Source organism: Lampris incognitus, chromosome 3 (assembly GCF_029633865.1).
Source record: "Lampris incognitus isolate fLamInc1 chromosome 3, fLamInc1.hap2, whole genome shotgun sequence".
Lineage (NCBI taxonomy): Eukaryota > Metazoa > Chordata > Actinopteri > Lampriformes > Lampridae > Lampris > Lampris incognitus.
In genome coordinates this window covers 89,062,476-89,075,862 of record NC_079213.1, presented here as the reverse complement: position 1 = coordinate 89,075,862, position 13,387 = coordinate 89,062,476, and the positions used below count along the sequence as shown (strand labels likewise).

At 41.3% G+C, this 13,387-nt stretch overlaps 1 protein-coding gene across 1 annotated transcript in view; it reads left to right on the top strand.

Moving 5' to 3' along the window:
* mfsd8l1 (major facilitator superfamily domain containing 8-like 1) overlaps positions 1 to 13,387 on the top strand; it is a 58,161-nt gene that overhangs the window by 19,743 nt on the left and 25,031 nt on the right. The window contains exon 2 of the mRNA XM_056277501.1: positions 8,066 to 8,251. Coding sequence (XP_056133476.1) covers positions 8,066 to 8,251 — 186 coding nt within the window. The remainder of the gene's footprint in view (positions 1 to 8,065; positions 8,252 to 13,387) is intronic.

Genomic DNA, 13,387 nt, shown 5'->3' with positions numbered 1-13,387 from the left:
TTCACTATGAAGCAAATTCTTGATGGCCTCCTTGCAAAAGAAAAGAAAAGTTGTGTCTCTGCTGAAGAGAAACAATCTAAGAGAGTAGCTCGACATGCTCCAAGTACATCTAGGACTTATGATGCAGAGTGCATATTTTGTCAGAAAAACAGCAAATATTCCAAGAGACAGAATACGAGAGAAGTACTGGTGCAGTGTCGAGAACTGCGAGCTGATGCAAAGATCAGGAGTGCAGCCACAAAGAAAAGGGACAGCAGAATCCTTGCCATTGTGAGTAGAGACCTTGTAGCAGCTGAAGGGCACTACCACAGGTCATGCTATAGACTTTACACCAAAGAAGAGGTTTCCAAAGGAGAGGTTGCCAGCAATGAAGATGATGATGCTGCAGCCCAGTATGAAGCTGCTGTGAATAAGGCATACAATGAGCTGTTCCTCTTCATCAGGATGGAGCTTTTTGGCAATCCTCAAGTGATGACAATGACTGATCTCTCTTCTAGACTGGTAGCTTCAATGAACTCCCAAGGCATTGCCCAAGTCAAGGAATCAACCAAGAAGCACATAAGGCGAAACCTGGAGAGTGAGTTTGCTGGAGCCTTGCAGATATTCCCTGATGAGAAAGGAAAATTCCTCCTCTATCCCGATAACTTGTCCATGAGGGAACTTGCCAAAGAAAATCAGTCTCTCAAAAGGGAGCTGCAGACCCTGAAAAGTGTCAGTGCACAAGATGTTATAGCCAAAGCAGCCATCAAACTGAGAGCAGACATTAAAAGTCAAGATGTTCCTCAAACCTGGCCGCCTGAAGTCAAACCAGAAGCAGAATGTCCTACCATTCCAGAGTCGCTCATTATCTTCCTGTACTCTCTACTCACAGGCTCAAATGATCCTGATCATGCATCCCAGAGAGTGCAATGCCTTCTGCAGTCATTTGGCCATGACATAGTATATGCAGTGACATGTGGAAATACCAAGCCTTCCAAGCACATTGCTCTGCCATTCAGTGTCAAATCGTTGACAGGAAATGTAGAGTTGATAAACATCCTCAACCGACTTGGTCACAGTGTGTCCTATTCACAGATGGAAGAGATCAACACTGCCCTGTGTCTCCAGAAACTCTCATCATCAGGGAGTGGCATTGCCCTTCCAGCTAACATCCATCCTGGCATATTCACAACTTTAGCCTGGGACAATATCGACCGTCTTGAAGAAACTGTCAGTGGTGAGGGAACATCTCACAGAGTCAATGGGATTGCTGTGCAAGCAAAGCCAGTCAACCCACTTCCTGTCCAACCCATGCCCACTGTTCCCAAAACAAAGAAGAGAAGCATTGATGGACCCCCACCAATGTTACCAACTTACAATGCTGGACAAAGGGTAGGGCCACCACAAAGCAAAAAGTCAGATGCCGATACTGCAGCCAATACTAAGCTTGCCAGAGAGAAAAACCTTCTTTGGGTCCTAGCACGCATGTCACAACAAGAAGAACAGTCAGTCAGCAGCTGGACAGGCTTCAACATCCTGACTCGAGGAGAGATGACGGTCATCCCCGACAATATAGGCTATCTGCCTACCATCAATGCTCCAGCGACACAAATGTCTACTGTCAACGAGGTGCTTAACCAGTCACTGAGCATCATGCAGTGCTTAGGCCTGAGGAAGATTGTCTGTGTCTTTGACCAAGCCCTGTATGCGAAGGCTGTCGAGATCACATGGAAACACCATGACAAGTTCCATGATATCATCGTTAGGCTTGGGGTATTCCACACCATCTGCACACTGCTGGCAATAATAGGAAAGCGTTTCCAAGATGCTGGACTCAAAGACCTCTGCATTGAGTCTGGCATGATTGCAGAAGGCTCAATTGCTGGTGTTATGGATGGCCGCAAGTACAACAGGGCAGTGCGACTACACAAGCTCCTGTATGAGGCTCTCATGCGACTGACCTTGAATGGTTTCCTGTCCTGGTTGGAAGAAACTCACAGGAATGACATGGTTCACCTGAATGAGACACTGAAGACCATTGACAGCCTTGGGAAAGAAGTCTCACAACATGCTTTGAAGGAGGTCCTCGAGAACAGCTCTTGTACACGCATCATGGATCTATTTGAAGTCTACCGTGAGTTCCTTAGAGGTGGAAACGGCAGCCTCTCGAACTTCTGGATGTCCTATTTGGACATGGTTGAAATCTTGTTGGGGCTCATCCGAGCATCCAGAGAGGGAGACTGGATGCTACACTTGGCTAGCATTCGAGCAATGATCCCATGGTGCTTTGCTTATGACAGGATGAATTATGCACGCTACCTCCCCTACTACTACGCCCAGATGTCTGAGCTGCCCATCACACACCCAGATGTGTACACAGAATTCATGGAAGGAGGCTTCTCAGTCCAACTGGGCTCCACCAATCCCTTTGGCCGAATCCCTGTTGACCAAGCTATAGAAGAAATGGTGAACAAAGACACCCAAACAGCTGGAGGGACAAAGGGATTCAGCTTGAAGCCAGGAGCTGTGACCAAATATTATCTCACAGCTGAGTATAGAAGCATGTACCTCAGACAGTTGAGAGACCTGACAGGTCAAGGCAGGTGCAAATGGTCTCATCCAGATCTACAGAGTCCAAGGATCAAGAGAGATGAAGCAGATGTCCAGTCTCTCATGGACCTTATGGAGAATAACTGGCTCAATCCTATGTCCCCTGATGAGATTGATTTGGTTAGCCTCTCCACTGGCAACATGGCTCCACCTGATGTGACCATAGATCTCTTGAGAGCTCTTGAGAAAGGAGAAGAGGCCTACCAAGCATTCCAGCAAACAAGGTTAGATGCAGACCCACCACCTGTGAAATTCCACGACAAGATGACCAAGCAAAGTCTGAAAACATTCTCCAATGTCAGCACAAAACAAGCTCATGGAAAGAAAGCACAGGATGTGGTTCTGAAGGCAGATAGAAACCTTTTCAGTCACATGATCCTGGTGGCTGAAAGCAGGAAGGTGAATCTGAAGGATGTCCTTGCCTACCCATTGGGCCCACTACCATGGGCACTGGCAAATGCTGATGGGTCCTTACGAAAAACAAACAAGGCTGCACTTGCCAGAGAGCTTGAAAAGAATGTATCTCCTGCAGAAGACATCCCAATCCCATCTACTTCCATCAATGATGGGATGAGCCTGGTCCAAAAAATGAATGGCAACAACAAAACCTTTGCACAGGTGGCAGAGTCAGCCTTGACCCAGGTCCTCCATGAGGGAGCACAGAGTGGGAGGATTGATGTTGTTTTTGATGTCTATCACCAGACTTCGATCAAAGATGCTGAACGACTGAACCGGGGTGGAGACATCACTCTCCAGCACAAGAATCTTGCAGGGGGACACCACGTCCAGCAGTGGAGAAAATTTCTGTGCAGTTCCTCCAACAAGACCAGTCTCATCAAGTTTCTGGTGGAAGAGTGGAAACTCCCACGATACAGAGCTATGCTGCATGGCAAGGTGTTGTACATGACCTGTGAGGAAACCTGCTACAAGTTGACAGAAGATGGGTGTGAGGAAGCAGCAGAACTGCACTCCACACATGAAGAAGCTGACACCCGTCTGCGCCTGCATGCATTGCATGCAGCAAATGCGGGCTCAAAGTCAGTTATCATCACAGCTGAGGACACTGATGTCATGGTGCTTTGTCTTGGCTTCCAGAAGGACATCACCTGTCCCATCTACCAGAAGTGTGGGACTCAGAACCGCACACGGTTTGTCGACATCACCAAACTGGCAAGTTCACTTGGAGACAGCATCTGTGACAGCCTAATTGGCTTACATGCCTTCACAGGCTGCGACACTGTCAGTGCATTCGCTGGTCGAGGGAAGCTGAATGCCCTGAAGATAGTGAGAAAGCACACTTCCTGCCAAGAGACTTTTAGTCAACAGGGACAGACATGGAATGTGAGTGATGAGCTGTTCCAGAAAATTGAGCAGTTCACCTGTCGGATGTATGTTGCTAATAGCAGCACTGCTGAGGTGAACAAACTGCGTTACCAGCTCTTCTGCACCAAAAGGGGAGAGGTTGAGTCCAGCCAGCTGCCACCATGTAGAGACTGTCTCTTTATGCATGTTCAACGAGCCAACTATCAGGCAGCAATATGGAAGTGCTGTCTGCAGGCTAACCCTGTGGTGCCAAGCCCTACTGAGTATGGATGGACAGACGATGAAGGCAAGCTGGCCATTTACTGGATGCGCTCCCCACCTGCACCAGATGTGGTCTTGGAAATGCTAACATGCAAGTGTGTGCATTCATGCAAAATGCCAAGCTGCATGTGCCTGTCAAATGGACTTCCATGCACAGACATGTGCAGGTTACAGACCTGCAGTAACCAAAAACAGCAGGATGGTCCAGAACTGGACTTTGAACTTGGGGAGTCAGATGATGAGAGAAACGAGCAGTTTGATGAATGACAGTGTGATGATTCTGATGGTATTACTGTGGTAGTAGTCTATTGATGCACAGGATGTTGATTCTGGACTTGGTTACCCAGAGCTTGATAACAATAATGTAACCATATTCACATATACCCATTACCCTACCCATTACCATTACATATACCCATTAATGATATGGGATTACATGTATCATTGACTAAGTATATGTAAATGTCAATGTTGTTTAAAATATTAAAATAGTTCATTACCTCACTATGGTATTCCTTTTTATCATGTATTTTGATTGTGTATTTAAACAAATGTATAGAGACCAGTTTGTGACCTAACTGGCTTTGGTCTAGTTCTCATTTAAGGCTCACAATCACCTCACACAATGAAATAGTATGGGTATATTATACATTTTCTGAATCTTTACAGTCCTGTGAGTATTCCAGTTTTTGTGTTTTGTGTCCCTGATATTCCTAGATGCCACAGGGCTAAAAGAAAGTATATAGTTTAGGCGAACATTGCAGAAAGATGTGTGTTATTGACGGGTTGAAGAGCTCAAGTGACCTCTATATTTGTGAGAAATATCCACAACAGGGCTTGAATGAAAGCTAAGAAGGTCCCCTTTAAAATGATACCAAAGACAATATTATAGAACATTGAAAAATGTCCTTACCATGAGGCTAAACCAGGATATGCACCAGCGTCTAAAATGCAATTTAGTTTAGCGGGTGGTTAACTTCATGAGCTGATAACTGTGATACAGCTGCCACTCAGGAATGGTTATCATACCAAAATATCATCTACAGACATGGATCCTTTCAAAAATTATAAGTAAGTTTTGCCACCTTGAGTGTACCGAAATATCGTCTGGCCCATGGACTATTACCACACTCGTCAATGTCTCCCAACAACAGATTGCGCAACTCATTCTCCAAAACGAGGCGCCCAGCTTACTACACTACAGCTGACCTTACATCACGTCAATACGGGATCAACAAAGGACGAGCCCCCATTTGTCACAGCCCGGCTCGTAGGCTGCGACAAAGATGGGAGACCAGATGAGTTTACAATTGTGCCCAAGCACATTTATTTACAAAACGACAAAGAGCAACTAAATAACGTTGTAGTCCGCACTCAGCTCATGAGCAAAAAGGGACAAGCCTCCACCCCTGACCAAGATTATGACGAGCCTCCACTCCTCACCAGGACCCTGCAGATAAAGAAGAACACAAAATCACAGGCGCCCCTAGTGGGGCGGAGGGGTCATCACACTTCTACCTCTTCCCCTAACACCACCACCACCACCACGCATTCTTACAACTCTTATTCCTCTTCCATGAGTGTGTAGCCGCTGTTCAGGGTTGTGATGTTCCTCCATGTTCAAAAATGGTTGTTGTGCTGTGAGTAAGATTGTTATTCCTATTTCATTACTATGTCACCTGGCAGGTAATTTGCCAGTTTAGCAGACATCAAAAACATTTCATGTGATAGTTATTTATGGAATATATGTACATTTATGTCTGACAGATTTTGATAATTGAATGGCTCATTTTGCATGTGATGGCTCACATGATGAATTAATGTTTAGAAGTTGTGAAGCGTATGACACTTTCACTGAGAATCAACTCATCGGTTTTGATCAGCAAGCCATGTGCATGTAATTATTGTGAAAATTATAGACAATTGTACTTATTCTTTTGCACATATTTTCCAAAATATGTGCAATTTGCTGAAATGAATAAGAAATTCAAATCTGGTGTGAACAAGAAACAAATTGTTCAGAGTTTTGAACCTATTGTTTTGGAAAAAAAAATTCTCGTTCGAGAATTGAGCCAAAGTGATTGAGAAAAACTGTAATAGGTTCTGAAATGCATACAGGTGCATCTCAAAAATTAGAATATTGTGGAAAAGTTCATTATTTCCCGTAATGTAATTTAAAAAGTGAAACTTGCATATATTCTAGATTCACTACACATAAAGTGAAATATGTCAAGCCTTTTTTTGTTTTAATCTTGATGATTACGGCTTACAGCTCATGAAAATAAAAAATCCAGTATCTCAAAATATTAGAATATTACATAAGACCAATCAAAAAAAGGATTTATAATACAGAAATGTTGACCTTCTGAAAAGTATGTTCATTCATGCACTCAATACTTGGTCCGGGCTCCTTTTGCACAAATTACTGCATCAGTGCGGTGTGGCATGGAGGCAATCACTGCTGAGGTCTTATGGAAGCTCAGGTTGCTTTGATAGCGGCCTTCAGCTCGTCTGCATTGTTGGGTCTCGTGTCTCTCATTTTCCTCTTGACGATATGGGGTTCAGGTCAGGCGAGTTGGCTGGCGTCTCTCATCTTCCTCTTGACAAAATATACCCTATAAGCCAAAGAAGGTCATTGCTGAAAGGGCTGGCTGTTCGCAGAGTGCTGTATCAAAGCATATCCATGGAAAGTTGACTGGAAGGGAAAAGTGTGGTCGGAAAAGGTGTACAAGCAACAGGGATGACCGCAGCCTTGAGAGGATTGTCAAGCAAGGCTGATTCAAGAACTTGGGGAGCTTCACAAGGAGTGGTGTATTATAGCAGGAGACGACGGGGCTTGTTGTTGAACATTGACATTATTTCATTATAGTCCAACGATTCAGTCAATTCCCTTTCAAAGGAGAGCAGAGACAAAGAGTTTGGTCTGTATGTCATCATTGATGCCCTGATACCAGTTTTTATCCAGGGAAAGGGCTGAATTAGCAGCCACATACGTGTCGTTACTATTTGGCACTTGAGGAGAAACTGGAGCAGGAGTAGGTGTCTGGGTCGAGACTGATGACTGAACTTGAGCCGAGTTCTTCCTCCTGCTCCTCATGACATCTTTTTGTGACAAATTTAAGCAAATTGCTTTGTTTTGCCATGATTTCTATCTTAACCCACATTAAAAGCAGCTAGCTAGCAGAAATGCGTCTGTTCCTCTTTGCAACGCGTGGGCTGTACACTGAGTGAAAAAGGAGGGGCTGCTCACAATCTGGCATTTGCAAAATGCACTGCCGCACAAAAAATCTCACCTGACATCATCATCATATGGTACATAAGAAGCAAGAAACAAGAATTGTTTTATTCTTATTGGTTAGGCAATTTTTTCCCCTAATTTTCAACAGTGTAAGAAATTATATATATCTATATATATATATATATATATATATATATAGATATATATATATAGATATATAGATATATATCTATATAAAATCTGTGGTTAACTCATACATTTTTTATGATTATGCTAGGTGTGCCAGTTTGAGATTTAGATGGCACAGGCACATCTGGGCACACCCATGGCTACACAGTTGATTAGCTCACTGCCTTATAATAGATTCGTGGATTAGGCTTAAGTGATTTTTATTTCAAATGTTAAACTGATAATTACTATGTTAATTTGGGCAATTAACATAAAAAACAGTAAAATGGTCTACCCTGGGATTTGTCAATGATTAGTTGACTGAAGCTTGCGCCTCTCTTGTTTCAAATCCTGTTTGATTCAGCTGTTTAACATGTTTCAACTCAGTGAACATGGTAAAAATCTGACTTTTGAGCGATATCTGCGATATTCACTCATGAAACTAATGCGTATGTTCTCCTCTCCTCATCTGTCTGTCAATCTCAGCTGTGATATTGCCCACAATATGGAGGTATCTGCAGACTCTGAGGGCTGCCCCCTACTTCCTGGGCCTGGGCCTATCAGCATTCAGCCTGAGCGGCCTCCTATCTGGACCACTTTTTGGCCACTGGTCCGATAGAACACGAACCACAAAGAAGATCATCCTCTTTGCCAACCTCTTTGAAATAGTTGGTGAGTCATCTTTGTAAGAGTCAGAATTCATTTTATTCACCTTTATATGTCAAGTACAACTAATGCACAACAATTTTTTTGGTGGCACTGGTTCAGAGTTGCATGGAGAGCCAGTCTTCGAAAGTCCATACATTCTGCAGGGACTTCAAAATGCAGGAGGGCAATGCAGAACATTAAAAAAGACCATGCCTATATTACTCCATAAATACGCTTTCCTGTCACCATGTGAATTTAGTCAGTTAGGCATTCAGTTATGGTGTGGCTTTTTCAGATGAATGTTATGTTCACATGATGATCGGTAGCCATAGTCAAAATGTATTGCTTTATCTTATGACATGTCATAGTGAATTTAAACAGCAAGATTTTAGCCTGTTTCTACCCACTCACATTTTGAAAAATATATAAAAAGGAAGATATAGAAGTGTAGATATAGACAGTAATGGTGATGTGAGTTATACTGAAGGTGCCAGTTTTGTCGGTGAACATCTTGTCCCAGTTTCTCACAAGTCTACCCACAAAGTTTAGTTGGCTATCGCCAGCATGTCACTTTTCTACTCGCTTCATATTTTATTGGTCTAATGCACTGGACCACACATGTTGTCTATGTCACGTGGATCTAGGGATCATTATTCTGATTCTGATTGATGCCCCCATATTAAAGAGGTACTAAACACTTAAACATGTTTTTTGAGCTATAAACTGAATGATACGACTGTACAGTGATGAAACGCATCAATGCTGGTGTTAATATTGACATTTATTACCAAATTTATAAAAATCGGCATCTCATGGGTTAAAAATGGCTCCACATTCCATCTAGTCAAAAAGACAAGTCAAAATTTATCATAGCCCAATATCACAAATTGTGTCTCAAAGGGCTGTACATATAATAAAACAATAATAGATAATGTTAGTAAAATATATAAAAATGTATAAAATGAGATAATCTACATATAAAGCATAGATGAAACAATACAAAAGAAGAAAAAGTGTAACATACAGTATATATACATAAGAATGTGAATATAAAATCGAATATAAGCTGGATAACCATAGTTTAGTAGGGCAGACTAAGAGGTTGAAGGCTAATGCAAATAGAAGTATTTGTATAGGGAGACGATTCCAAAGAAGTGGGGCTTGGTAAGAAAAAGCCCTGCCACCTGCTGACGTTTTAGTTAATTTTGGAATAGTCAGGAGACTGGCATTTTGTGATTGTAGAGCCTTAGCAAGTGAATGAGGCGTGACTACATGTGATAAATAGGATGGTGCAAGTCCGTGTAATATTTTATAAGTTAAAAGTAGAATCTTAAATTCAGATCCATCATGTACAGGGAACCAATGTAATGAGATAAGAACAGGGGTAATATAATCAGTTTTCTAGTCTTGGATAATATCCTGCAGCAGTATTTTGTACAAGTTGTAATTTGCTAATAGTTGATTTAGGTAAACCAGAGTTTACCTAAATCAACTGTTTCAATAGTCTGTTACAATAGGTTGTTAAAATAGTCAAGCCTAGATGAAACAAATGCAAGAACAAGTGTTTCAGCATCAACCATGGAGAGAATGGGATGAATCTTGGCAATATTTTGTAATTGGAAATATACAGTCTTTGTAATAATAATAATAATAATAAAAACTTTATTTGTATAGCACCTTTCATACATAAAATGCAGCTCAACGTGCTTTACATTAAAAACGGGAAGCAATAAAACTCAACAACAATGGAGATAAATAAGTTAAAAGTAATAAAACTCAGACCTAGGCAAAAAACATAAAACAAGGCAAGAAATAAAACCACAGTACAAGATAGAAAATAAGAGTAAAAGAAATAAAAAGTGGAATTAATTAAAAGCAAGAGTATAAAAATGGGTCTTGAGCTGATTCTTAAAACTGTCTATGGACATTGCTTCTCTGATTTGTTGGGGGAGTCTATTCCAAGCCGTCGGTACATAAAAACAAAATGCTGCTTCACCATACTTTTTGTAGTTCATTCTGGGGTCATTGAGCAGGTCAGCACCAGAGAATCTAAGAGAGCGGCTCGGAACATAATCAGATAAGCAGTCAGATAGGTATGAGGGTGCTAAACCATGTGGAGTTTTAAACACAAGTAAAATAATTTTAAAATAAATCCTCAATGCTACAGGAAGCCAGTGTAAAGATGCTAAAACTGGGGTAATGTGATCTCTCATCCTGGTTTTTGTTACAACCCTTGCTGCCATGTTCTGTACAAGTTGCAACCTATCAATACCTTTTTTGGGGTAAACCAGTAAGAAATGCATTGCAATAGTCTAGACGTGAAGAGATAAAAGCATGCGTCACCTTTTTGGCGTCTTCCAGGGAGAGGTAGGGTCTAATTCTAGCAATATTTTTTAGGTGAAAAAGGCACCCTTTGTAACATTGTTGGTATGTGATTTAAAATCCAACTCAGAGTCAATGATGACACCCAGGTTTTTTACCACAGTCTTATTCTGTATGGCCAGACTTCCCATTCTACTTGATATCATTTCTCTCTGTGCATTAATACCTATAATGAGAATTTCTGTCTTGTCTTTGTTCAATTTGAGAAAGTTTTCACTCATCCATTGTTTAATACTAGACAGACCATTCATCAAGGGATTGAGAGCATTGGGGTCATCTGGCGCTACAGATAAATATAACAGTGTCATCTGCATAAAAATGGAAATTCACTCCATGATCACAGACAATTTTCCTAAGCAGCAGCATGTAGAGGCAGAACAGTAAAGGACCAAGAATGGAACCCTGTGGAATACCTGAGAAAATTACATGTTTGTCTGAGACATGGTTCAGAAAGACTAACAAAATAGCTTATGCCAGTAAGATATGTGTAGAACCATGATAGGGCAGTCCCTGAAAGGCCAATCCAATTCTCAAGGCGGTCTAGAAGTATATCATGATCAACTGTATCGAAGACAGACGTCAGATCAAGGAGTAAAAGAATGGAAACATTTTTATTATCAGCGCTCACTCTGAGATTGTTGACTACTTTTACAAGTGCTGTTTCAACACTGTGTCCTTTTCTAAAACCGGACTGAAATGTATCATGAATCTTGTTTTCATGCAAAAAACCATCCAATTGTCTATACACTACCTTTTCCAAAATCTTGCCTAGAAAAGGCAGATTAGAAATAGGCCTATAATTGCTCAGCACCAACGGATCATGATTATTCTTCTTGAGTAAGGGCTTTACTATAACTGTTTTCAGTGAATCAGGAAAGATACCTGATTCTAGGCAACAGTTTACAATATCCAAAACAATCAACCTCTCTAAGACCTCTTTAAAAAAGGCAGTGGGAAATGCATCCAGAGAGCAGGTGAATGACTTCATCTGCAAGGTGGCTTTACGAAGTTCCTCTTCACTAATTTTGCAAAAGGAAATTAGATTTCCCTGAGAGTCGTTACTAGCAGTTTGACTGTTTAGATTAACAGCCTTATTCATGATACCTGCTCTGATATTAATGATTTCATTATCAAAGAATGATGCAAACTCATCACATTTTGATTTAGATGCAGGGCATAACTGCTCATGAGACTGGGGATGTGTTTCAAAAGAGAGATTATTATCAAATAGGGCACCGAGCTTTCTTATACTAGGACTTTGTGAAATTGTGGAACCATTAAAATTCAGATCAGTGCATTTGTTTCTTATCTGCTTTGGACCAAGAACTAACATTTCAGACTTCTCAGCATTTAACAGGAAGACAACAGTTGTTGTGTAAAACAAAATGAGATCTGTCAGATAAGTATGATCTAAACCAGAGAGCAATGCCAGTGAGGTGAATATAACTTCTAGGCGATCTAATAGAATGTGGTGATCAGTCATGTCGGAGCACCAATATCGAAACCGAGGCGGAATCCGAAGCAAGTAGTAAATCATTTACCACTTTTGTCAGAGCAGTTTCTCTGCTATGACATTTTCTGAAGCTGGACTGTTGAGGTTCATACAGATTATTGGATCAAAGGCAATCAATGAGTTGCTGAGACTGCTTTTTCAATGTTTTAAAAAGAATGGCAGATTTGTGATTGGTCTGTAGTTGCTGATCAAATCAGGGTCCAAGTTATGTTTCTTTAGGAGTGGCCTGATACGCTCCATTTTAAGAGATGAAGGAACAATGTCACTAATCAGAGAGCCATTTATTATCTGTTGAAACAGTGAGCTGACAATTGGAAAAAGGTCCTTATGAGATCAAGTAAGCAACTAGTGGGCTTGGAGGAAAATACCAGTCTAGAGTGTGTTTCAAGGGAGATTATCTCAAAGTGGGTGAGCTTGCAAGAAAAATAATCTTCAGGTGTAATCACCCCATCCTGGATAGGAATTGAGAATTAGGAGGATAAACTTTTTCTGATTGCATCAACTTTAATGATGAAGAATTCTATGAAGTAAGTTGCAGTAAGGGAGGTGCTACATATCAGTTTACAAGTAAGTTTAGTGACAGTGTCAAAAATAAATTTTGGGTTATTTTTATTATTTTGTATCAGGTCAGAAAAATGAGCCGTTCTAGCAGTACAAAGAGCACAAGCAGACTATTAGACCATGCAAGCCGAAAAGCTTTTTTCTTAGTTTTTCTCCATCTTAAATAAGCCTTGAGTCTGCAAGGCCAACGCTGATGTAGAGTTGACTGGTTGGGGCTTATCTACGTAATGATTGGAGCTTATCTATGTAATGAAATTTAAAGAAAGAAAGAAAAAGATAAAGAATGTTAATCAGAGGTAGACAACCCACCTGCCCAGCCCCCACTCTTGAGCATGAGTCTGTGAAACCGCATTTATTTTCAAATATAAGCTGAACAAGACTCATCATTCACAGGAGTTTACTTGCTAACCTTGCGCCTTTATTTCTTTTACTGCCAACCTTTTGAATTTCTCTCAATTTACAGTTAGTTATAGTTATATTATTTTATCATTTTTAATTTTGGCACAATGGTTCAGACTTATGCTTTTGACGGCTGTAGATGCAACACCGGACAGCTAGGTCAGCTCGACTGGGCTCATGCCGTGGCTGGCGGAGCAGTTGTCCTATCGCCCACCGCTGGAAAACCATAGCCCGTCTCGCGGGGCCCACTTCCCTCTGTGTTGTGGCGGTCGGGGCATCTTTTTGTGGTTGATGTTTACCACAGT